Below are 25,345 nucleotides of genomic sequence, written 5' to 3'. Positions count from 1 at the left end.
CCATGATATGACAGGTGTGCGCCATACAAGCCCAGCCGGGCCCCGATGCACCAAACACCTAGCTAATCACAAAGGGAAAGAATAGACGCCATCGCCATGCAAGTCTTGCGTATGTTTACAGTTCAGGCTTCCCGAGTCATGGATTTCCACGGAGCTGTGGAGTGATTTTCCTCCGCATCGCCGTCCAAGAGCCGCTCTCACATGTCCGCGTCTACGTGTTATGTTTGTTCCTCCTTCGGGCTTTTAGTACGGGACTTGGAGCGTTCGCGAGTTACTGCGTCTTTCAGCGCTTTCAGTCGTTTTTCGGTCACGCGAATCGCTTCGTCCATCTCCCGCGCTTGCATATCATGGGGCGCTAGGGGCTTCTGCGTTCCGTCTTCTGGCTTGATCCGCGATCCAGCGATAGAGCTTTGCACTCTGTCTAGGGCGACTCTCTCTTCGAGCCAGTTCCATAGATCCGACTCTTCATGACGCCAAATCTCTTCATACGCAACTTGACGTTGAACAGTGGACCATTGGTTTGGGCCGGTGACTGCAGACCCACCACGGAAGAACCATGTGTACATAAGGAGGGCCCCCATAAGGAAGATGATAATCTGCGGTGTGAAAATGGACTCCAGGATATCGGCGAGTGGACCAAGGAGACTGCGCAAAGGTTCCAACAATCCCCAATTGCTTTGCTTCGCTTGACTAGTAGGAGCGGGAGCGGCGGCAGGCATTGGGGCCTCTTCCAAAAGATTGCCCTTTGAGCGCCTCTTTCCTTTTCCGCCCTTTCCGGGTAACCGAGATGGGCCGGCTTTCGCTGCGCTCACGGCAGTGCGGAGAGCGGCAGTAAGGGAAGTAGCATACGACATTTGACCGTCATTCGCACCCTTCTCAATGGGACCTAGAGAGTGTCAAAGAAAATCTCGACTTAGAACAAGCACCACTACTTACCCTTCAGCCAGCTCTTTCCGCTCCATTCTACTGTGAAGGTCATGATAAGTCGTGTACTGTTTCCCGGTCCCCACATCAAGCAATATCTCGTCTTTGTAAGGAATATACTGCCGTTGGGTACATCAGGTGTTGCTGTGCTGCACTGCACACTCACAGCCTTGTCCAGATCGTATTGCTCGAGATTCATGGCAATATTGCATTTTGTCTGGCGCGGTCCAACAGGTGCATTTAGCGGTTTGATGTAGGAATAGTTGAACGTTTTCACGTCTTCACCTAAGCCCTTTTTGTCATCTTCCATCTGGAGGTCCATCGACTTTTGGTCCTCGACCAGCCATTTGCGCATGAACACGCCAGAAGCGGGGCCGAACATTAAGCTGTAAACCTTGCCCAAAGGTGCTGGGATAGTTGTGTCAATGAGCAGTTTGTCGTAATGCTGATCGTTATCGCCACACTCAGTAGGTGCATGTGTTGCTGAACCAGGGAAGTCTTGTCCTGCAGCCGCAGCGCCACTCGTGGCGGCTTTGGCGGCTTCAGTCGTCTCGCCACCACCACCAAAGGCTTGTGATACTGCACCGCTCACTTTCCGGGTGGTCTCGCCCGCTACGGAACCAACTTCACTGCCAGCTATACTACCTTCACCGGGTTCGGTGAAGCTGCCAGTGCCCTCATCATCGTCCGCATCTTCGTCGTACACCTCATCATCTGAATCTTGAAGGGAACCGTCATCACTGCCAATAGATTCTGCCTTCTCAGTCTTGTCGCCAGTACCACCGGAACCATCCAGAGTTACACCATTAAGAGATGACTTGAGATTGGGATGGGATATTTTCCAGATGCCGATGATCAGGTCGTAGGTAGAATCTCGCGATAGGAACGACGCAAAAACGTTGCGAGCATGAAGCGTCTGAATAACGATGGCATTCGGGAACAGCACGGCTGTGGACTTCTTCTCGACAGACACAACCTCGTCAAAGCTGATGACCAAGTTCGTGACCCATCCGAGAATGTTACTGGAGAAGCAAAGATGGCCCTCGGAAACGTACAAACGCCCATGAAGCAGGATCTCTTTCTGAAGGGCTGCACTATAGTCCTCGATCAGATAGTCGTCCTCGGGAACGCTTTTGAACAAGGCGTGGAAATCCTTATTTCGCCTAGGGGGTGCAACCGCGAATCCAGTTCCGTTTAGACGGTGGCTGTTCAATGCTGCGCTTGGAGCCAATGTACTTGTGCTCGCAGTGATGACCCCGCCTAAAGTATTTCCGGTTGTAGCGGAGCTGCCTCTATGCCGTCTCCGTCTGCCGCCGCTTATACGGCTGCGTATGCTACCTTGGCGTCCGATGGATGCCGGTGAGTCTGTTATTTCAGGTTGTCGTGGAGGGGACGCTGCACCCGCTCCTGACTGACCAGAAACAGCTGTCAGTGATCGTGGACGCTCACTAGCAATCGATGGAGGCTTTTCCCCTGCGTAAGCGGCAGACACAGCTTGTGCAGCGGCTCTATCCTCGACCTTGGCCGAAGCTTCATCCGCCTTCATCGTGACGTTGGTCGCGGATGACATGGGGCTGACCTCGTTGCTCTCAGCAATGCCAAGTTGGGCTAAGCTCAAGTTTCCAGATCCAAGTGTTTCAATGGCAGGCCGGCGCTTCTCAGTACCTTCGTTTGTGGTGGTGTCGACGTTCTCGGGTCCAATAACTTCTTCGCCGCCGTCAGCAGTATTGTCCTCGTCTTTCTGCTGTTGCTGACTGGGTTTGTTCTTCGGGTTTGCGCTGTTCGCAATGGTATCGCCTAAGTTGTTCGCTGCGTTCTGAGCTGCGGAAAAGATGGAAGCAAAGAATCCACCAGGTCCGCCAGGAGATGATGGAAGTACAGCAGTCCCTCCGGGGGTTTTTGCTTCCTCAAGATGAGGGGTGAGGGGTGGTATGGACGAATGCGATAGCTTACTTGGAGGATTGGTGGCTGATCGTACGCGTCTGTGCGATATCATATTCCCCGAGGGGGATACAACTACGTTGGGGTTTGTCTCAGTATTGGTGCGTTTCACAGTGTTTTTTGAGCTATTCAATTCTGTCGGAGAAGAAGCCTTCCCGTCTGTCGGCGTGGGTGGAGTTATGAAGGTCGTGGGGGCATCAGATAAATTGGGAGGAGTCGCGGGGAGCGAGGTGATGATGCGCTTTGGGGCGACAGATCTCAACGACGGGGTGGACTTTGTCTCTCCCTCTGTGTGTATCTGTATCTGTGGTGGTGAGGCTTGAATCGGATCATCCAACACCCTTGTCTCGCGCTTCTTCCCTCCAAACAGCGCTCCTAGTCCACCTCCGCTCGTGCTCGGTCTTGCGGGCTCAGGGCTAGCACCGGGCTTAGGAGCCGGAGACGTGGATCTGCGATTAGGAGTAAAAGCTTCCTTGAGCTTGCCAACAGGAGATACGCCCCGCTTGTTCACAGCGACGTCGCTGGTATTATTGAAATTCCGAGTGGTGGGCTCCTCGATGGAGGTTTCGGAGTTTACGAGAGTGACATCGGTGGAGTCTGCAGAATCGAGGGTCTCGGAAGCGATCAGGGGCGACGACAAGGTCAAGAGGCCGGCATGCGACTGATGTGGTGATATGCCGGGGCGTTTGAGTGGTGGAGGGCTGCAGCGGGTTAGTCGGAAGGCAGGAGCCGAGTGGGTACGTATGCGACAAAAGACTGGAACGAGGGGTGAGGTGGGTAGTAAAAACAAATGGAACAGCGAAGGCCAAGAGTGCGTATTGCAATACGGATGCGATGATGCACGAGGTGTGGTGTGCTAGTGGGGAAGCTGAGGCCAGAACGTATGCTTGTTCGCGGTGGAGTCCATGCTGAACGGCGCCAATGCCACGAGGCAAACCTTCCACTCCAATGGACGCGTCGCAGGTGCAAATGGAACTGGACCTGAGACACAGGAATAAGGGGCGGAGAAAAAAAGAACAGCGTGCAACTTACGATTCCGTGTCTGAGTCGTCGGTGAGCAGACTGCTTGCGACGCTCTTTGCGAGGCCGAGCGAGTCGTCGCTCTGGTACGGGTGACCCATGCTCGGACGTCTAATTGTAGGAACGGGAGGGACCACCTCATTGGGGTCGGATTGCGACACGTCGTCATGGCTGAGGGAGCCTTTGCTCTTCTTGCGTCCCTTGAAGAGCTTCGACATGCGCCGCCGATGTGACGACGACACGTCGCTGCGGCCGTCGTCGGAGTTCTGGCGACTCTTGAGGCGGTCCATGGCCCCGTCACTTGACTTGCGCAACAAGTCATCGTTGCCGTCGCTGCTCGCAATTGAGACGGTGGATGAGTCCGGGCCCTTTGACTGTGCCCGTGGTGCCGCCAGCGTGTTGTCCCTGTCCTTGGAGCCGAACATGGAGCCTATGCTCCTCCGCCGCTCAGAGGCCATTGTGGAATATATAGGGTACGAGAGTGTGCAGAGCACTGAGAAGAGGTCGAGCGTCTCGCTATAGTCTCAGACACGCATATCGATGTTGCGACGCTTTGTGATGCCGTATTTGCTACGTAGGTTTGGGGGGGTCCGATTACGTAGGGAGCATGTGTTCAGGGCTCGCGATGCGCTTGGAACTACCGCAGGGCCGCGGCTGCAATCGGATACATGACAAACGAGGGGTGATGGGGGACGGGGAGAAGCTTACGAGTTATGGCAGAGGGGAGAGAACAAGCAAGATGGCGCAGGCTGCAGAGATGAAACCAGGCGGGCGCGTTCCTCGTGTTCTGGTTCCAACGTCTCCAGCTGCGGGTCTTTAGCCTAGTGATCTACTCCGCAGTTACATGGGGTGTGGCCGGCCTTGCTATCCCTGTCAACGTGACCGAGACCCTTCACGCGCACCTGCTGCTGCCTGTGCACACACACACACATACAGAAACTCGTCGAACATGTTCAAACCTCACTGCTGCTGCCACCACCACCACCATGGAGTCGGCACATCTTATCCAGGCTCATGATCACGCCCGCACTGCCGCGACCGCGACCAGCACCAACAGCGTCGCGACCGCGGGGCAGGAGCATGACCTTGCCGCGACCGCCTTCCACAATGCCCAACAAGACACCCATGATGCTGAGGTATGTAGCCTGGGATGCCTTATCCTGCCCGTCTAAGTAGTCCTAGGCCCGCCGCATCCTCAGTCTCCTTGAAGACCACCATCGCAAGCTCGCCGGCCTGATCAAAGAGGCGCCGCGCAAGGAGAAGAAGACAGCAGATGCCAGCAAACACCCTTCCGAGTCCTCCACCCTCTCCCCTTTAGCGAATGCCTCGTCATCACGAGTATCCGCATCCAAGGCATCTTCTCCGACTCCTCCAACATCTCGCCGCAGACTCCCCCAGTCCTCGATAGCCACCAATCTCGCCGAAAAGCGCGGCATACCCAGCGCAAAGAGAGCCGCCAGTGGCGCCTCTCCCAATGTACCAGGCGCTGTAGCTGGTCGGAATGAGCAACCGTCTACGCCGGTACGGGATCTCTTGGCCCAACAGTCGCGCAAGACAGAAGTGAGCGCTGGCAGAGACGCGGCCAAGCAGCTGAAAGATGCCTCGCCACGCCCTGCATCACCGCCCGCCGAAGACAACTTCAGCCGCTTCTATTCGGCTTTTGGGGGCGTCATATCCGCAATCAGCGCCCCACTGGCTTTTACCTCCCTTCCACTCAACCCATCTGCACCGACGCCAGTGTCTGAGACGCCCAGGGAAGAGACGTCATCCAAGACCAAGTCACGACCACACTCTCCAGAAGCTTCCAGGACCGTCAAATCCTCAGTTCCCGACCTCGCTGCCCTGATAAGCAAGCCTGCACTACGCGCTCTGCGAGAGGATGGCGCGCCTGGACCTAACGAAAGCTTCTACTTGGTGCCAACATCAAGTGGCGGGGTTACATACGCCAGTGTCCTTCGCGATCCGAATGCAACGAATGTGTCACCCGGCACACAGCTTAACGCGATCGACGAGGGCTCCGGCTCGTTGCGAGGGAGTTCACATGAAGAATTTGTCGATGCGCGAGAGAACGTAGGCCCGCCGTCACCCACCAAAGCACGTCGTCCTACTTCTCGCGGAAACTCAAGCACCGCCGTAACACCCCAACGCTCCATACCAGCCGGCAAAGGCTCAGGTCTCAAGACCATGGAAGAGCTGGCTCTAGAGAACGACACCCTCAAGACCGTCATCGACAAACAAGCCAAACGCATCCAGATGTGGGAACTCAACTCCCAAAACTCTTTCAACGCCCTCGCACAGTCGTTCCGTGCTCGAGGCCCCGGACGAGGCTCCAGCGACCCTAATGCACTCGCTCAAGCCCTCGCTGCTCAAGGCATCAACCACCTCCCAGCTCTTCCTTCCCCTCTTATAACAGGCCAGACACAACAAGGACAACAACCACCCACTTCTTCCAGTCAAGTCCCGACCTCAGCTCCCGACGCTGACGCCGCAAAACGCATCGCAGATCTCGAAGCCATGCTTGCTTCTCAAAACGCCAAAGTCAACGACTTGATGAGCAACAATGACAAGCTGGCCAAGCAAAATGAGAGGAACACACAGGTTTTGAGTCGATACAGAGAGCAGTGGGAGAAGCTCAAAGCTGGTGCGAGAAAGAAGGAACAGGAAAGACGAGAAAGAAAGGTCGGCGATGTTAGGGTTGGGGAGTCGACCAAAGACAGCGAGGTTGTTGAAGCGCAAGGGGAGGTGGAAGAAGAGCTGGACGAGGAACCTGGGTTTGGAAAGGCTTAAACGAGAGAGGGCGATATGCACATGATCAAGTGCTGAGTGGAGATGCAAAAATACCCCATGTTATTAACCCAAACAAAGGTACAACATAGATGCAACAATCCATTATTTCTTACATCGCAACTGGAAGATACTCGGGTTGGGATGAGCACAAATGAAGCATGTTTCAACACTGTTTGCATTACTACTGAAATGTCCAAAGCGCTGTCAAAGCTCGCCTTCCTAACCAAAAGTCACCTTTGACAATTTATCATCCGTGTCCTGTAACGCCGCCAAATCCATTCCGCTGATGTTCCCAATACACACAACCGAACCCAACCAATCTAAGCAGCAGAGGCAACGGGCTTCTGAGTAATGGGCTGGTAGGACGGCGCGACGGGTCCACCGACTGTGATCTCCTCGTTGGCCATACCCGCTGCGTGACCCTCAAAGTCCGGTGCATCAGGATGGCAGCCAACACGCTCCTTGCTCAGCAAGTCGACGAGGAGAGGACTGGGCTTGTTGTTCTTCTCTGAGAAGCTGTTTTGGTGGCTCTTGTACTGCTGGACGTTCTCCATGTACTTATCGAAGAGGTATGCAGAGTCTAAAGGACCACCCTTAGCCTCGGGATGGAACTGGGCGCTGAAGATGGGACGGGAGTTGTGGATCAGACCTTCGTTGGACTGGTCGTTGAGGTTGGTGAAGTATTCCCTCCATTCGCTGGACAGGGTAGTGGGGTCAACCGCGTATCCGTGGTTCTGCGAGGTGATATGGCACTTGCCCGTGGTAAGATCAAGGGCCGGAATGTTATGCGCACGGTTGCCGTACTTGAGCTTGATAGTCTTCGCACCAGCAGCAAGGGCGATGAGCTGATGACCCATGCAGATACCCATGACGGGAACCTGGGAAGTCTCGAACAGCTTGCGGAGGTTGTGGACTGTGGTCGTGCAATGAGTTGGATCACCGGGGCCGTTGGAGATGAACACACCGTCAAAGTGGTGGGCAACCTTGTGAATGGGGTAGTCAAAGGGGAAGCAGGTGACGCTGGCACCGCGAGAGACGAGACTGCGAAGAATGTTCTCCTTGACACCGCAGTCGATCAAAGCTACGTGCATATCGCCCAAAGAAGAGCTGACATGGAAGGGAGCCTTGGTGGATACACGACGCACAAGGTTGATAGCCTCAGGGTCAATGTATGCCTCGTCCTCATCGGCATCGTACTCCTCACCAATTGAGATACGAGCAAGAGAGGAACCTTGCTCACGGAGGTATGTCACAACCTCACGGGTGTCAACGCCAGAGATGGCGGGAACTCCCTCACGAGCACACCATGCTGCGAGTGACTCGACAGCTGTCCAATGGCTGTGCTTCAAGGCATAGTCCTGAACGACGATGCCAGAAGCTTGAATGTGTGGGGATTCGAAGTATCGGAGCAAACCATGCTCGTCACGGGCGTTGGAAGGAACACCGTAGTTGCCAATCAATGGTTGTGTGAAGACGAGGATTTGGCCACGGTAGGATGGGTCGGTCATAGATTCGGGGTAACCGACAAGAGAAGTGGTAAAGACGGCTTCTCCGGAGATGTTGGTCTTGGCTCCGAATGACTTGCCTTCGAAGATGGGTCCATTCTAAACAGCTGTCAGCGACGCACCAAGACGTGCAGGATGACTCTACGCACTTTGATTGTGAAAGTAGCAGGTTCGTTGGAAACAGCCGTGGCCCTGCGCATGCTAGGAGTTGGAATGGCACGCTGAGTGTTTCCTTCAACAGTAGCAAGGGAGCGTGCCTGTACACGATTCTTTGTCATTCGTCCCAGGAACCCTGCGGACCGCATGGTGGAAGGCTTGATCATTTGCGACAACATGATGAGCGGAGATGTGAGGTGATGTAGTGATTCGTTTGATAGCAGCTTGTTGGGTAGGCGTTCAGTTTACTGATGCCTTCCACAGGTGGTCTGCGGATAGAGTCAGTTTGACGCTCACGACGCGTCTGTCTGTGGGCGACAGCATACCTGAGATGTAATCCTGTAGCACTCAATTAGCCATGGTCAGAAAGGAAGAAAGGGATGAAAAATTCCAGAGGAGAATGCATCGATCGTCAAGCCACCAAGAGGCAGAAAGAGGCCGGCGGTGAATTGACGGTGTGCGATGCATGTACAGATAAGGCTTCATCAAGCATCGCAATCGTGACATACCTGGGAAGTAAAGAGTGTCGGGGCAGCACTCATAAGCGCGGTAGTAGAGCCAGTCGAGGTCAGGAGGGGTGCCTATCTGAGGCGAAGCTTGCAGATGCTAGTTTGAGAGTGTTGAGTTTGCGTGAGGTGAGGATACAAAGTAATCGGGGAGGGGCTTTTCTGCAGCACCGGATGACGCTAGGCGCAATGACACACACGCGCGCCAATGATGGCCTTTACAATAAAACATCGGTCACGATAACGATTGGACTTGCAAAGTTTCTTCAATTCTGACCCTTGTTTTATGACAAACGTCCGGGGAAGCTGGATGATAAGTATGCGGCCCCGCTATCAGGTCCCTTTGGGCAATGCTGTATAGCATACCCTGCAGCTGCTTGACGCCTTCAGTTTTGCGTCATGACACTTGGAGACTGCGCGGCGCATGTAGCAAAAATGGTGTCCATCAGACTCCACGCCTTATCTATGTCGATCGCAAATTGACCCTCTCCGAGGAGCTTCACCGGGTATCCGCACGCAAATGACGAGTGACAGTCACAATTTTTGTTTTCTCCCGACATCGGCATCATGACGATCCGAAGCTTCCTCTAATTAGCCGAACATGTCCCCGTGAATCAACAGAATCGGCGCACAAGCACGCCCTATGAGCGTCGTCTCGGCACCCGCCCAGCAACCCTTATACTAGGCTACTAAACAGTGATCTTGCCCGTCAACCTCACATCCCTGGAACTCGATCCCACGAAGATCTGATATTCTCCAGTAGCTACACTCCATTTCCTGCTGCTCTCATCCCAAAAGCTCATGTCTCGTCTCCTCAGCTTGAATGTAGCCGTCGCACTGGCACCGGCTTCAATCTTGAGTTTTGCGAAACCCCTCAATTGCTTCGGTGGTGAGTTGGTCGATGAAGGGTAGCCTAGATACAGCTGTGGCACCTCCGCACCCGCAACACCACCGGAGTTGCTGATCTTGGCGGTAACGGTAGCTACGGTTTCGAAGAGATCAACAGGGCCTCCAGGACCCTTGGCACCGGTTGCAGGACCCGCGGAGGGTTTGCCGGAGACAGTGAGGTCGGAGTAAGTAAAGTTAGTGTAGGAGAGACCGTAGCCGAATTCGAATCTGGGCTCGATCTTCTGCTGGTCGAAACGGCGGTAATCGATGAAGAGGTCCCAGTTCTTGTCGTCACCGCTGGCAATCGTGGTACCGTAGTCTGATTCCTTCTTTGCGATGGTGTAGGGTAGCTTGCCGCTTGGTGAAGCTGCACCGTAAAGGATGTCGACAAGGCCATTTCCGGATTCTTGACCTGGGAGACCTGCCCAAACAACAGCAACTACATTCGGGTTCTCGATCCACTGCTCCATAATGACTGGACCGACGCTATGGACTACAACAATTGTCTTCTTGTTGACAGCAGCAACTGCCTTGACCAATTCGTTTCCGTTGTGCCATGGGTCCAGGTTCTTCCTGTCACCAGCATTGCCTTCGACGGTTATGTAACCTTCGCCAGCATCGCTGTTGATGCAGACCACCGCAATATCAGCGTTTTGTGCTGCGCTAGCACCTTGCTGCGCGTTGTCGTTGGGCGAAGAGGTGATGGAGGTTCCGTCCTTCTGGGCTTGTGTCTTGATAGCATCAAGAGGAGCAACAAGATAAGGAAACTCAACTGATCCAGAACCCCAACCCATGGCTAACGTTCCATCGTTACATCCGCGATCAACGCACGCATTGGCTCCTTTAGGCGCAACGATGCTGTCGCTTCCGATGACAGCGATGCTTTTAGGCTTCTTGAAGGGCAACGCGGCGTTTGTGTTCTTTAGCAAGACAATACCATCGCGAGCCGTGGCGCGGACGTTTGTCTTGTGGTTTCCGCCTACTTCATGTTTGCCGATTGTCCAGGAGCTAAATGAGGTGCTTGGATAGCCCTTGTCTTGACCAACGAGATACCAGGCGGCTAACACGCGCTTGACCATGTCATCAAGGCGAGATTGTTGCACTTGTTTGTTATTTATGGCAGTCTGAAGTTGCGGGCCCCAAAAGATATTGCCATTGCTGAAGTCGGTGCCGGGCATGGTCATGTCCATGCCACCGTTCGCACTCCCAGTGGTAGTGTGTTGCGCTAAGTTGACGTCAGGTATTGTACCAGGTATATAAGCAGACCAAATGCTTACCATTCCAATCGCTCATGATGTATCCACGATGACCGAGCTCGTCTTTAAGGAGCTTGTTCATCACACCATCGCTTTCGCAAGCCCATGTTCCGTTGACCTTGTTATAACTGCAGCAAGTTAGTAAATCCCGAAGTCGTACACGCCTTCGCTTGATGATCTCTCACCTGCACATGAATGCTGCAACATTGCTGTGCACAGCATCCATGAAGGGCCACACGTAAAGTTCGCGAAGTACCCTATCCGGCACGTCTGAGCTCATAGTCTCTCGGTTCAATTCCTGTTCATTTACAAGCCAATGCTTCGCCGTAGCTTGGACACCTGCCTCTTGCATACCTTCGATGGTTTCCGCCATCATGATGCCTTGGAGATAAGGATCCGAGCCAAATCCTTCCCAGTTTCGACCACCGTTTGCATGCTTGCCGAGAGGACCGGCGGAAGGTCCAAGCTGAACGTGAACACCTAGCTGCTTTGCTTCCGCGCCCAAGAAGGCACCTCTTTCACGGATAAGGTCAATGTCCCAGGTGCTAGCGGCATGGATAGCCGCACTGAAGGCAGTTACACCTTGGACGTAGCGAACACCAAGGGGTCCATCTAGAGGCTGTTAGTAAGAAGTCCGTCTTGATATAACCATGCGTTGGACAGCTTTTGGTGATTTTGTTCGGTTTTTCCCAGGCTTCAGGTTCCAGGCTCCAAGCATCGAAGCCGTTGATCACAAGATGCTCATCAAGGCCACAGCATGTCCTGATCGCGTCGGACAACATCCTCCACCTTTGGCGTTCGCGAAGCATGGTCGGCTCGGATCACAACTGCTTACCTTGCAGACAAAGTGATGGATATCCAATCGAGCCAGCCGCCTTGGTGTTGCCAACGCAAGGACCTTTCTGCCAGCCAACACCGGTGACGATTCCGATCTTCTCACTCTGCGATAGCTTGGCGAGCGCAGCTGTTGCTTTTGTGTAGGCATCGTCCCAGTTTCCAACTGCACGTTTTGAAACAGACTGATCAGATGGAATGGCTGCGTTGGTTAGCGAATATTTTGTTGTTGCGTGTGAGTTGGTTGCACCTGAAGCTTGCGACAACACGGCCGTAGCCAACAATGGGAAGAGACAAGCTCGCATCGTCAAACACAAGACGCCTCAACTTCCAAGACTTGTACTGGGGAGGAAATGAAAGCCACCACCTGGGCATTTCTCCTATTAAGTACCAGCGGATTATCCATGCTGTGCAACGCACAAGCCCGAGGCAGTTGTTTTTGTCAAGATTGACCCTTGGCAGAATCGGAGCATGCACCATGTTGAATCCATAACCCAAGAAAACCACAAGCAGTATGACGTGTGATGTAGAGTGGTGATCGCTGAATTTGATGAGGCGGTGGGAAGGGATATATGGAGGCGGGCCGTTAACCCAGGGTTAACAGCCGGTTACTAGGGCTCGCGGCGAATTAAACCTCGGGACGCCGCATCACGAGTGGAGTTGGAATGGACGTGGCCCGGAAATACAATTACTGAACTGCTAAATGTGCGCAATGAACGATGTGGAGAACATGCGGCTCAGTCGTGTGATGGTTATGAATTCGACTAGTGTGATCAAATGACGACCTTTGCTATTCGCTGACAGACCTTGGCTGCACGGGATGCTGCATTGCGCCCAGTATCTTAGCATACACTTACTTTGACAGGGTAAACATTTCCTGTTTACAAACACTGTCGCTTGTGACGGCCGTCTACGTAACGGTCCTCCTAGAAGATATTTGCGCATCGTTTTACGGACTTCCCGACTCCCTTCTGCAACCTCTGCCGATATGATGTATGGTCCATCTCTCTTGTCAGAGGAACGCTACTCCCATACATGTCTCGGACACTATCCTGACCACACTGCTGGCATTATGTCAAGACTTTCATCTGCTGTAGCACCTGCTTATCGTCACGAGACACTGCATTTCACACCAAGTCAATGCCTGGACGAGGCTGAAATGGGCTACTGCACGATGTGGAATGTTCAACAGACCCAAGGAACATCAGTATTAGTCGGCGTATTCGCAGACATCGTCTAGCCGTAAGCAGTGCGCACACGATGGCCTCATTTCTGTGCACTTCCGTCTCCTTTGCTTGCAGTTGAGACACCCATTCTTCGAGCGTTTCTTGCTGGTTATCACTTCGTATTGACACGTCCATAGACCCCTTCGGCACTGGTTGCATGTGGGTTTGGACTCGTTGCATTTGATCTTCTTCTCGCGACAGCGGATGCAGGCTTTACCACGGATATGTGTCGGCGGTGGAGATTCTTCGAAGACAGGCGCTTTTTTCCTCGATCCGGTGGGTGAAGCCGGTAACCTAGCCTTAGTCTTCTCGGTAGATGTCTTTCGCGATGTTGTGGAAGAGGCCACAGCACTACCTTTCTTGCTCTTCCTCTTTGCAGATGGATTTGGACCTTCTGGAAATGTTGACATGTCAAGGTCCGGGTCTCTGAATTCGCTCTGTGCCTCGGTCTCATCCTTTTTACTACGTTTCCTTTTGCGTGGTTGCTTTTCTTCCGTAGCGTCGGCTGTGGCGGCGACGCCGTTATCAGTGACCATCAAAGCAGGCAGACTATCAGAAAAATCAGTTATAACTTTTGGACGAAGTGCTATGGCACATAGCCATTTTCAGTTGTGGCTAATGGCAAAACGTACCCATTGTCAGCCTCGCGCGTAGTGTGTATAGGATTATGCTTGTACACCACATTGACAGCGTCTCTTTTGAGGGAAAACTTGATGTGTATTGCGCCTCCACAGTCGTAGGTCGGCAACACAACAGGTCCTTGCTTCTCAAACTCAGGCTCCCCATCGTCGCTATCAAGGGACTTCCCTTTCTTCGTGTTGCTTTTACGGTCCCTATTCTGGAAGCTGTCTTGGCAAACATATCTGAACCTGGCACCGTCACCGCCTTCTCTGTTCTGTGCAGAGCGCTCGGAGTACTTGAAGCCATCAGTGTCCTGAATAACTTTGATAATAGATCTAGGTTGCATAAGTAGTAGTTATGCAGACAGGCTAGGTTCAGGTACCTTGCAATTGCTCGTTGTACCTTGAGCCTGTCTTTACCGTCAATATCTCGACATAGCGCATATTCAGCGGCGATGCTTTGAATGTGATCGGCTGGTTGTATAAGCGCGTTAAGATTGAGTTGCTGCGTCACGGGGATGGTGATGGTAGAGGCTGTTGCAAAGATAAACTCTGTGACCACGTCTGTGGGGATGAAGCTGGCTGCATTCTTATCCAGTTCATTGCGCAGAGCTCCCTCAAGTGACTATTACATAACGACTTAGCTACGCTTATACGGGTTGTGAAGATCATATTACTTCAGATGTAGGACAGCGATAGTAGACATCGGGATCTAGGCCCTTGTGAAATCGAAGATCCAGTTCATCTTCGAGGTCATCCATGGCAACTCTGCCATAGATTGGGGCACGACTGTTGAGTGATATGTGGTGCAGCTCTCGTGCGTGATCCAGTCGTGAGACGAGACGGATGGAGCCAGATGGAGAGGACGCGTCCAAGCTTCCGGGATGGGAATTATTCCGCACCGGGGCTAGGCTGTGATTGGGCACATGTCTTCTGCTAACAGTGCTAAGGCTGCCCTGCAGCATTCTAAAATTCGATTCAATCGGCAATGGGTCAAGCTGCACATGCCTCGCATATCCAGTAAATGAGCTCTCTCCTGGGCGAGTACATATGGCTCTGCGCGCTTATGGCTCAATGTACAAGCTTTGGCTGGAGACAGCTGAGGGAGCGGTGCAGATCATGCTAAATAGCAGCATTGTCGGCTCCTGTGAATGACGGAAGCCGGCTTCTTGCGCAAACACTAGCCGGTGATACTGTTAGAGGACGATCAGCCACGTTGTTCATGTGCACGTTCCTCCCTGAATCTGGGGCTCACTGAGCTTGTCAGGGATTGTTCGGGGCCATGTACGAGGCGTTGGAACCCAGAGAAGGTGTATCTTCAGCGTCGTGCCTTGGCTGTTGCGGCTATCAAGCCAATGTCAGCGTGCAGATGGTGGGGTGTCGGCGGCACTGCAGCAATGGGTATGCCACGCGTTGGATTAATATGTGGCCCCCATCGCGGTCTGGCCAGCGACCGCGCAGTAAAATAAGGCTTCAAATTGTGCAGACCCTACATAATGAGCCGTTTCCGAGCTACAGGCGGGAGCCGATGCAGCTGGGCAAGGTTGTGATAACAGCCCTAGGCCGCTTTGATTGATTGGCGTCCTCGCAGCTCAAGGGCCTCCGCTACCGTAGCTAGATCGCAACCTCACTCAGGCCCTCTCAAACCTCTCCACGCCCTCCTGTGATACTCGCATCTTCGCTGGCCGCTGCTGCGCCTGTGCTGTCTTTGTCCAGTCGCGTGCCTCGTCGCTAGCACTGCCTCAATCGCTCGCGCATTGTTCGCCCACCGGCCGCTTAGAACCTGGACTCAAGTCTAACGGGTGGTGTTTCACGCTCCAAACCACGTAGCACACGCCGCCGCCTTCTGCACGAGGACTCATAGGTATGCCTGCCCGAGTCTATCAATTTTGCCAGAGCCAAAAATCCCGAGACTGATCCGTCTGCCAGACTGTCCCCGCTCATTGGAACCCCTCGTTTGAGCCCATAGCTCCCATCTCCGCACTACCAACGACCCTGGGTCTGCGTAGCTCCATCTCCGCCTCATCTTCGCTCCATCTACTTGAATTGTGGCCTCGGATCTGTCTCTCCAAACAAACATCCATATCCGCGAAACAAGTCCCAGTCTACCTTCACCATGGTCGTTGCGACAATCAAGTATGCGATACGCCTGTCTTGCGACAGCAATTCTCTGTACACTAATACTTACTGCCCTACAGGTGCGTCGTCGTCGGCGACGGTGCGGTCGGAAAGACATGTCTTCTTATCAGTTATACCACCAACAAGTTTCCCTCGGAATACGTTCCTACTGTCTTCGACAACTACGCCGTGACCGTCATGTGAGCTTCCCTTTGCTCTCCCTAGATTTGGAGTAGTGGCGTATCCTCGGTGGATACAAGGTCGGAATAGTGATTGGTGGAGCAGCTGCTGACTGCTTCCAAGGATCGGTGATGAGCCATACACCCTCGGTCTTTTCGATACTGCCGGACAGGAAGATTACGACCGCCTGCGACCTCTGTCATACCCCCAAACCGACGTCTTTCTCGTCTGCTTCTCCGTAACTTCGCCCGCTTCTTTTGAGAACGTCCGCGAGAAATGGTTTCCCGAAGTACATCACCACTGCCCGGGCGTGCCCTGCCTTATTGTCGGCACACAAGTAGATCTTAGGGAGGACGCTGCAGTAAAAGACAAGCTCTCAAAACAGAGGATGGCACCCGTGAAGAAGGAGGATGGTGAAAAGATGGCGCGAGAGCTGGGCGCGGTCAAGTACGTCGAGTGTTCGGCGTTGACTCAATATAAGCTCAAGGATGTATTTGATGAGGTACGCAGATTTGTTCGACATGGACTCCCGTATATGCTAACATCTTCACAGGCTATCGTGGCAGCACTTGAACCACCAGCAGCAAAGAAAGAGGGCGGCGAGAGGAAGAAGGGCAAAAAATGTATTGTCCTCTGAGATGCTTGACCGGCCGTTGCGTTCGTACGATCGCATGCTGGGAGCATTGGTTTGCAGATATTCTTTGACTAGGCGTGAATCTTTTGGATACCTCTCGAACTCCGGCGCCATTGTGGGTAGCGTTCTCTTTCATCAACTATCAACTTGTTCATTTCTACTATACGTCTTTTCTCTCGGCCTCGGCCAATTGCAACGTAACGTTCAGCACACAGCAGGCAGACACGTCGTAGTTGTTGATGAGAGATAGCGAACGGTGCGGAAGCTAGAACGAGGCATTGTACGTTCGGTATCGACACTAACTACAGCGGATACTATGTCTTGCTCTATTTTCTGTACGCTGCTTGCAAATCTGCTTCCCACATGGATTACCCCTCTTTCAAGATGTGGTGAACAAGAAGTGCGTTTGTTGTCATCACTGTTGTCGTTGCCTATGGCTATCACGACGGTCCCTTGCTGCACAATGAGATTTATGGATGTAGACGACTCTCTGCCTTAACAGCTTCCCAACGTCAAAACCTCCTCTTTTTTCTGGATCTGAGGCTCACTTTGCGTGACCCTTGCAAGTTGCAGTTTTCGAATGCTAACACTTCTGTGTCGAGGTAGGCGATTCGAGCATTTCACACTGTTGAGCTACTACCAACCCGGGTGGTCACCTCTAAGCCCTTTCACCCGCTTAACTTCCACCAATTTGGAGCACATCACACACTTGGACGACGTATTGAAACTATGTCACACCGAAACGTCGACGATAGGAAACGCCCGCCACCGATTGTCATCCCAAGCTCGTTGCCGCCTCCTCGGCCTCCTCCAGACGCCGCGCCTAGCAACCAGCAGAAGCAGCAACATACCAGGAACGCGTCCACTTCAATCAAAAGCCAGCGCTCGACCAGTACCACCCCACTACTTTCGCCTGTAGAGTCGCATCATCCAGCTTCGGGTTCAAGCCGCAGCCGCAACGCCATGGCCACATTCACCAACTTGATTGATCAGGCACGTGTCTCGTCTCCCCGCAAGTCGGAACATGGATCCTGGGCAGGTAGCAATGTTGGTTCTGCGGCACGCTCGAGGCAGTCCGGGCGCAGCCAGTACGACGCTGTGGCTGCGCAGGCCCGGCTTGAAGCTCTCGACGAAGAAACAGCTAGGGGAAAGATGGAATCTCGCGCTGAGAAGAGTTTATTCAAGTTGACAGGTCAAATTCCGCCTACACCGACAGCTGGTGAGTACATATCATCATGTTTATCTTGTGGTACTGAATATTACAGATTCTGCAGATGAGGATGACGTTTATATCAGGACTCAAGACCTGCGACAACAGTGCCGAATTGCAAATGGAGAGCAGCAGCCAGACCGTGACGAGCCACCCAAGAGTCCCAAGAAGAAGCTATTCCAGAACCTTCGCAACACTTTCTCCAAATCTTCCAGTGCTGCACCGCCACCAGCGATGCCAAATAAAGCTGCACAGATTCTTGGAACAGCAGCACGACAGGCTCGCGTCATCCCAGTCCGGCCCATCAAGCCAGCGCGCCTCATAGAGACAACGCCAACGAGGGCTCCGCGCTCGGAGACGGCAAACTCGCTGCCCCCAAAAATAGCTAATCCGGATAGCTATGCCCATCGCCATCACAATGGATCATCGCGCCGTAATCGCTCGAGTGGTCGTGGCTCATCTGCCAAGGGTGGTCCGAAGAAGCAGTCCTCTGACATAGAGAGTGCTCCTCGAGCACCCGAAGTCAGTGACTCACTCGAATCACTCGATCCACCTCCTCCACCCGCAAAGGACACTCCTCCAGCGGGTCAGAGGCCCGCCAGCCCACTTCGCAGGGCTGTGCCATTGCGCGATCTTCGTGAGAGCTACTCTACCTTCACCAATGGCATTGGAGTTGTGCGATTTCCAGATTTTGACCTGTCACCCTCTTCCTCAACTGGTATTCTGCCGGAAGATGGTGGCACGAGCCCTACAAAGTTCCTACCGTATACCGCAGAGGAGTACTCTAAGCTTATAGGAGGTGAAGCCATGCAATGGCCCTATTCTGACTGTAACGGTTCGCCTAGTAAGATAGGTGTTAAGAGCCTGACTCCGTTGACAAGCGAGAATCTTGTGTTGCAACTTCCTCATCCGGACCGCAGGAGTGAAGAGCGTACGAGTGCAATGCTAGACGACGACAACAATAACAACGTAGATGCATACAGCCCTCTACATCCGCGCTTTTACTCTCCAACTCACCTCTCTGCTCGTGGCTTCGCTGAAGGTGAAACTCCTTCAAAGAATGTATGTCGCATCTCGCTCTTTCCCTCTCACTTTTGACAACAGAGGGGCGCTCACCTAGCTTTTTGTTATGTTCCGCTCACGCGTTTGCTCGGATCCACGTCCATCACCCTGCTTTTACTGATACCGTACTAGTGACACTTACTAACAACTTTGTCAGTCTGATAACACCCGTCTTCTCTACTCACTTCCCGGAAGGTCGCTATCAGTCCTCCATCTTCGCGAAGAATCAAACGACGGCTCAATCAAGATGATTTTCCAGGGAGACCGCCAGGATATTGATCCGCAATCCCCAACTGCACACGAAATAGACGAGAACGAGCAGCGCAGTCAGACCGGTGATAAGCGGTCCGACGTTGGCATTACCACTCGCGTCATGCAAGAGCTGCGTATTGGAGAGAAGAACGGGAACTTGGCTCAGAAGAATGGCGACTCTAGCCAGATTCAGCCTGATCAGTCTTCCTCGAGGCTTACCGATATGCTCAATACTGTCGGTCCAGGTCGGAGCGAGTCCCACGGCGAGTTCCAGCCTTACTGCCCCAGCGCCGTTCCCAGTCCGCTCCACAAGGTTCCTGGTCCCCAAATTTCAGCGCAGTTGATGATACCTTCTGGCAGATCATGCAATGCTTTCCCTCCACTATTTCCGCCCAAGACCATCGATGACCACTTCTTCATGACTAACGAGCACCTCGATGTGGTGGGCAAGACCACTTGGGATCTTCTTGAGACATTCAACGAGAAGCAGAAGAGCACGTCGAATGCAAGACAGGAGGAGATCTTGGCGCTGGTCAGTACGCGCTTTGAGCAGATATCATCCCAACTGGTAGCCGTCAAGGACAGTGCCAAACGCATCGACGATTGTATAGTAGACAACCAGCAGAACGTCCATGCTAGTATTAACAGCATATCCGACTGTGTCAAGGAGACCATACCGAAGGCCTTTGCAGAGCAAGACAAAAAGATGACAAGCATGGAGGCGGAATTGAGGGAGATGAAGCAGATCATTCAGGCTTTGCAGAAGTCGGTAGAGCAAAAGGCGACAGAGGCCAAAGCTCTTCAACAGTACACTCCCACTGGTCAGGGCAACGCTGCGAGCATCTCACAGGCCCCATTCCCTTCACATAATCCACGCTCTCAGCATTCCTTCCAGAGCTACTATGGGGGCAATTCTGAAGTTATCCGCGATGGACATTCGGTGTTGCCGCATAACATGGTATCTCCTCAAGACAATCACGACGACCCTCGTTTTGGTTATCAGGCCAACAACCAGTGGACTACGCGTCCTGCCTATTCTAACCGCAACACCAAGGAAGATCGTACATCTTACCCTACAAACCCCTACCACAACATGGCAGGTCAATACAACAACGGCTACGATGGCAGCTACTCTTCTTACGCCTATCCCCCTCATTCTCTCAGCCCTCCCGACCAGCACTTCACTTTCAACAACCAGGGTAATCAGGGACAGACCAAGTGAAGTCAGCCAATAGATGAAGATGCATTCCAGACTCATCTTGGAAGGGAAATGGTTACGAGGAACTCGAATGACCTGCTGTGCTTGCAGGGAGACAGCATTACGAACACACGACATTCTGTTTGAGCAGTTTCACATCGAAGCATCTTGTATCATAATAACCCGGAGGGTATCTAGTTGGGACGAATTGGAAGTTTTGTACGATATCACGAGATGCCTTCAATTGACGTTTGCTTTACAATACTCTGTCTAGTGCCAGGCACCAGCTCTCGTAGCTCTGCCGACATCCGCGGATGGGCCGAAGAAACACGTCATAAATGACATCTACACATAGGCTCGGCTGTATGTTGCTGGATGATGTTTCACAGAGACTTTTGCGCATGTTGATTCAGCCGTATAGTCGCACGTGCCCCAAGGACCCCAGAGCCGTATCCGGTGTTGATGGATGCAGTACCTAGACTGTCGGTTCTTGTTTTACGGTACCGGAGGTAGGGAAAGCAAGCGCATGCGTCTAGACCTAGCGATAGCGTGTGCTTCCACGGGCCATGCTCATAGGCCAAACGTCGATACTGCCTTCCCATGACTGGTCGTGGTTGCGGATGACAGTCGAAAGAGGATGGGCCTTCTCAACAAGGACACGGCGGTGATGGTCAGCTAGCCATGACGGCGAACTATTGCCTGTAAACGTTATCAGGTCGGGCGACGGGTCACATCCTAATTGCACGCTTGCTTGTTTTAGTCGCAAGGCTGGCTGTGGCTTGTGTCCAGGCATGCGCTAATGATACCGGAAAGGCGCACGTCCATGTTTAGCACCACCCGCAGACAGCAGACCGACGACTACTGGATAGCCACACGACTGCGTCCCGCCCAAGCAGTGATACAACACCATGGAGGACCCAGAGTCATCCTCTACGGGTCTCGCGTCCTCCAACCCTCGAGCCGAAAGGGCGGCCGCGCACAACGACGCGCCGGAAAAGACGCATGCCACGCTAAACACTATTGCCCTCCAGCCCCCCGCGAACCTAAATGCGACGTCGACCCTGACCAACTCGGACCTGTCGATTGGAAGGGGATTCACGGATCCCTCGCTGCCGCTGCCCAGATACCACGTCCGCGCCCCGTCCACCGCGTTGAAGCTTGACACGGACCTCGCCATCGCCTCGTCCAACCCAAACTCTGCACGCTCTCTCCACCCCGCCAATCTGGAGGCCAACGGGAGCGACGCGCTGCGGCAGTCGGCCACTGCGCCGATTGCGATACAAGACAGTGGCTATCTGAGGACTGCCTGGTCTACTGCTAGTCTCGGTTCGCTGTCGCCCTCGTCCGCCATCTCGTCGCCAGCACTGGCCGCCCTGGGAGACATAACCCCACTTCCATCACCACTGGTGATGGGCGACTCACCGGGACCATGGCAGCGAGCCGACCATCGCCCGCGCTCACGAGGCATATCAGGCGCCTCTCGCGACGACTCCTTCGCCATGTTCACCAAGGGCACCCTCTCTCCTTCGCCCTCGCTCAAGAAGAAAGGATACTCGGGACTGAAAGCGGCCGCCATCGAAGCGGCCGCTGCAAACTCTCAGCAGAGGAACGAGGCAGCCCGCGAGCGCAACAGAAGCATCAGCGAGTACACTCCAGATGCAATGCGCAACGCTCGTCCCCGACAAGTCTCGGTGGTAGAAACGGACCCCAACATGCAGCAACGCATGAACCGCGAGACATATCTTGCCATGCAGAGGGGCCTTGTCCCCGCTAAGGTGCCAGCCGGGCTTCCCACTCCACCCGCGAGCAACGCAAGCAACCGCAGTGTTACCGACACCGAGGAAGAGGACGTGACAGATGATGACAAGACTCAATACATAGTGGTGCGCTGTGGACCCCAGAAGACGAAGAAGCTCTGGCGCCCTGTCCGGCAGCTTGGTCAGGGCACCTTCAGCAAAGTCTACCTGGCAACCTGCGAGAAGACCAAGGCCAAGGACCCTCTCGATGAGAACGTTTTGGATCCGCGGAAATTGGTCGCCATCAAAGTCGTCGAGCATGGCCCGGCCGGGGGTGCCGATGAAGAACGCGTAGAATTAAGCCTCAAGCGAGAGGTTGAGATGCTCCGATCAGTATCACATCCGTCTCTCGTACATCTCCAAGCCTTCGATCACGATGACGCCCAAGCTCTTATTGTCCTTACGTACTGTCCCGGTGGTGATCTGTTTGATGTAGCCAGTGACCATCGCGACAAGCTGACTGTCGATATCGTCCATCGTATCTTCGCCGAAATGGTCAGCGCCGTGCGTTATTTACATACCCAACTTATCGTGCACCGCGACATCAAGCTAGAAAGTACTGCTTCCATTCTCTTTATCTTGCTGCGCTTAAAGTGGTACGTTTCTTCGATTCTACTCTGTACTAATGATATCCAGACGTTCTTCTCAACATTCCTGTGTCTACTGTGCCTCTACTCAAGAACCCACAGAGCCATCCGCATGCCATAGCGACACTCACGGATCTTGGTCTTTCTCGACGTATTCCAGCTCCACCCGAATCGCCCCTTTTGACAACAAGATGCGGTAGTGAAGATTATGCAGCCCCGGAGATTCTACTAGGTCAGCCATATGACGGTCGTTCAACGGATGCCTGGGCGCTTGGTGTCCTTCTCTATGCTCTCATGGAGGGACGACTACCCTTTGATCCCCTACCGGGCAAGGCTGCGTCTCGTAGCAGAGCTGCTCACCGTATCGCCAGATGCGACTGGTCTTGGGTCAAGTTTGGTGACGAAGACGGTGAGTGGGATGCTGAGAAGGGCAAGGAGTGGGGAGGAGCTCGCGAGTGTGTCGAAGGGCTGCTGAAGAAGGTCTCACGCGGTCGGAAGAGCTTGGAAGATATTGAGAAACTGGAATGGGTCCAGCAAGGCATTCAGGTCGAGGGGGGCCTAAGAATGAGGCCAGAAGACGAGGTCGCGGAGATCGCTGCGGCCCAGACCCCGCCGAGGTGATCGTTAATGAGGAGCTGAGATGCGCGGTTTGCTGAACTTGAATGATAGATCGTCTCCGCTTCGAGACGCTACCAAACGACTTTCTCGTGTGTCGTTCAGTCCGCCCAAGCTTCCCATACTCCATGAGCACGAAAGCTCTAAATGAGGGGGACAGACTATCAAATCACACTCTTCGTGGTAAACCTGCACACGCAGCTCTTTCCGGAACTACCCAGGTTTCCTACTTTTCCTTTCTACTCACGACTATTCACTCTCACGTTCGTTTTTCTATTGATATCCCTCCCATATCCCATACCTATTCGCTTCTATTGTCTGGTTATACTTGCTTTCAATGTCGTTCAATCGGCTATCCTTTCCGTTGTGGCGCCTGCGCCTACGCGTTTGCTTCAGCGGGTTCATGCTTTCCTTTTCCTTCCTTCAATCATGTGGCATTAGAAAAAACAGGGTCAATAGTTGACTCTTGATAGCTTTGACACTTCAGCAGGCATGCTTTCTTCTCTTTGTTTTTGGAAAACACTGAATCGAGCTGGCTTGGATAGAAAATCAATAAAGCGATACTTTCGCCATCATTTGTGCTTGTGTCGTTTACATTCACGCTGTGCCTTGATACTTGTAACGGCGCCGTCATTGGTTCTATAGAAAGTCTTATCTAGCTAGTCTACAAGTACTGAAATGCGAAGGCCAAAAAAAAAATACCCCTCTTTTGACAATCTCTAGTAGGAAGCCTTTCCTTCGACATAGATATTCTAGGGATCAAAAAAGACCTTAGCTTAAACAGTACCTTATCTTGCAGTAGCCTATCTTCCAGGTGGCGGTGGGCAAGATGAGCCATCCGAGATATCGACTAAGCGTTCACCACCGCAGTTCTGAATGCTGACAACGCGGTATTGGGCACAGTTGGGGTAGTTAATCTCAACCCCAATTCCGCAGTTGGGAAACTCCGCAGGCCATACAACACCGGACTGAGCAAGCGATATCGCTTGACGTCAAAACCGGGGATGGGGCGGGGGTACGCGACTCTTTCGCCTCAGAGAGCGGAAGTTCCGGGGTGCGGCCGGCGTTTCGCTTCTTAAGCCTGACACCCCAGACATTTCCTCTCAGCCACCACATTGCTATGAATCTAGCACAGCCAAACTCAACTCGCGTTTGCGCGTCTACGTGCCACCCTATTAGATAGCTGTCGGAGCTCATCTGCGGAAGTTCTCTCATGTTCGCTGTCTAGGTAGCGCCAGCAACCTCATTGTGGTTGCGGTGATGCACAACTGAATGTCTGGTAGTCTCAAGTATTGCGTCAGAACCCCTAACCGCGAGGTGGTGTTCTATCGCAGCGGGTCTAGAACGATGCGTCCTTCTATCCTATAGCGAACGATCTACGATAACAAGGCGGCGACGTGCCAACGAGAAGGCTTTCCAGGACCAGCGGGCTGTAAGAAGGATTGCGGGGCGGATTATGGCGGCCAATAACGCTTGGGAACGATAGTAGCATGCATTTTGGCTTTACTGCCACTTGCCGCTGGTGACGATGTCTACATCTTCGAATAGCCTACGATTCGTCCTGAAGCAACGTTTCTGAGCACGGAAGGGCGGTATGCGTTTCATCGGGAGCGGGAAGACGCAGAAATCGCTATCATCATGGGCAAGGGCGTGCTATCTGACTTACTTGTGGAGGTGATAGCCTGGTCTGCTGACAACGCAACAGTCATGCAAGTATGCGGAAGCAGTGGCTGCATGGCGGGATGATTGGGGCCAAACGTAGTATAAAGAGCTTCGGAAGTACGCCGCATCTGGTCTCGTAAGCAGTATGTCTCTGTTTATGCTGTGAAATTGGACACATTGCCAAACCCAAGTCTTTTCTATTGCTGCTTGCGCGTATCATAATACCAGGGGCAGCTATTTTTGAAGAGTTATATGTGAATGGCTTACTCAGGCATGCAGTTACGGTTCAACCTATTCAGGAACGATAACACTTCGAATCACCTGTTCGCAAACTTTCAGCTATACTTGGCCATCTGCGGAATTTGCGA

The 25,345-nt window shown here is 53.2% G+C and overlaps 6 protein-coding genes across 6 annotated transcripts; 3 read left to right on the top strand and 3 right to left on the bottom strand.

Moving 5' to 3' along the window:
* Positions 1–218: 218 nt before the first annotated feature.
* On the bottom strand, positions 219–4,343 carry GT037_004630 (gram domain containing protein; the record flags this gene model as incomplete). Its single annotated transcript, XM_038929677.1, has 3 exons — positions 219–886; positions 937–3,566; positions 3,898–4,343. 3 exons carry the CDS (start codon positions 4,341–4,343, stop codon positions 219–221), a joined length of 3,744 nt encoding a protein of 1,247 aa, XP_038787949.1.
* Positions 4,344–4,871: 528 nt separating this feature from the next.
* GT037_004629 (uncharacterized protein) lies at positions 4,872–6,672 on the top strand (the record flags this gene model as incomplete). The annotated part of the gene is made up of 2 exons (XM_038929676.1): positions 4,872–5,021; positions 5,068–6,672. 2 exons carry the CDS (start codon positions 4,872–4,874, stop codon positions 6,670–6,672), a joined length of 1,755 nt encoding a protein of 584 aa, XP_038787948.1.
* A 320-nt stretch (positions 6,673–6,992) lies between these two features.
* GT037_004628 (glycoside hydrolase family 3 protein) lies at positions 6,993–8,914 on the bottom strand (the record flags this gene model as incomplete). The annotated part of the gene is made up of 4 exons (XM_038929675.1): positions 6,993–8,276; positions 8,327–8,557; positions 8,631–8,672; positions 8,843–8,914. Coding segments are annotated over 4 exons (1,629 nt in total), but the record flags the coding sequence as incomplete, so codon positions are not given.
* A 614-nt stretch (positions 8,915–9,528) lies between these two features.
* Positions 9,529–14,424, bottom strand: GT037_004627 (glycoside hydrolase family 3 protein; the record flags this gene model as incomplete). The annotated part of the gene is made up of 8 exons (XM_038929674.1): positions 9,529–10,952; positions 11,005–11,111; positions 11,169–11,595; positions 11,819–12,019; positions 13,261–13,592; positions 13,676–13,999; positions 14,047–14,288; positions 14,341–14,424. The coding sequence occupies 8 exons, from the start codon at positions 14,422–14,424 to the stop codon at positions 9,529–9,531; spliced, it is 3,141 nt and encodes a 1,046-aa protein (XP_038787946.1).
* Positions 14,425–15,779: 1,355 nt separating this feature from the next.
* On the top strand, positions 15,780–20,341 carry GT037_004626 (uncharacterized protein; the record flags this gene model as incomplete). Its single annotated transcript, XM_038929673.1, has 7 exons — positions 15,780–15,799; positions 15,862–15,981; positions 16,085–16,408; positions 16,515–16,647; positions 17,202–17,814; positions 17,861–18,867; positions 19,025–20,341. The coding sequence occupies 7 exons, from the start codon at positions 15,780–15,782 to the stop codon at positions 20,339–20,341; spliced, it is 3,534 nt and encodes a 1,177-aa protein (XP_038787945.1).
* An 884-nt stretch (positions 20,342–21,225) lies between these two features.
* On the top strand, positions 21,226–23,321 carry GT037_004625 (kinase-like protein; the record flags this gene model as incomplete). The annotated part of the gene is made up of 2 exons (XM_038929672.1): positions 21,226–22,669; positions 22,750–23,321. The coding sequence occupies 2 exons, from the start codon at positions 21,226–21,228 to the stop codon at positions 23,319–23,321; spliced, it is 2,016 nt and encodes a 671-aa protein (XP_038787944.1).
* Between the last annotated feature and the right edge of the window lie 2,024 nt (positions 23,322–25,345).

This window comes from Alternaria burnsii (genome assembly GCF_013036055.1).
Source record: "Alternaria burnsii strain CBS107.38 chromosome Unknown 698, whole genome shotgun sequence".
In the NCBI taxonomy this organism is placed as follows: Eukaryota; Fungi; Ascomycota; class Dothideomycetes; order Pleosporales; family Pleosporaceae; genus Alternaria; species Alternaria burnsii.
Note: the sequence above shows the minus strand (reverse complement) of the source record. Positions and strands in the feature narration are given on the sequence as shown.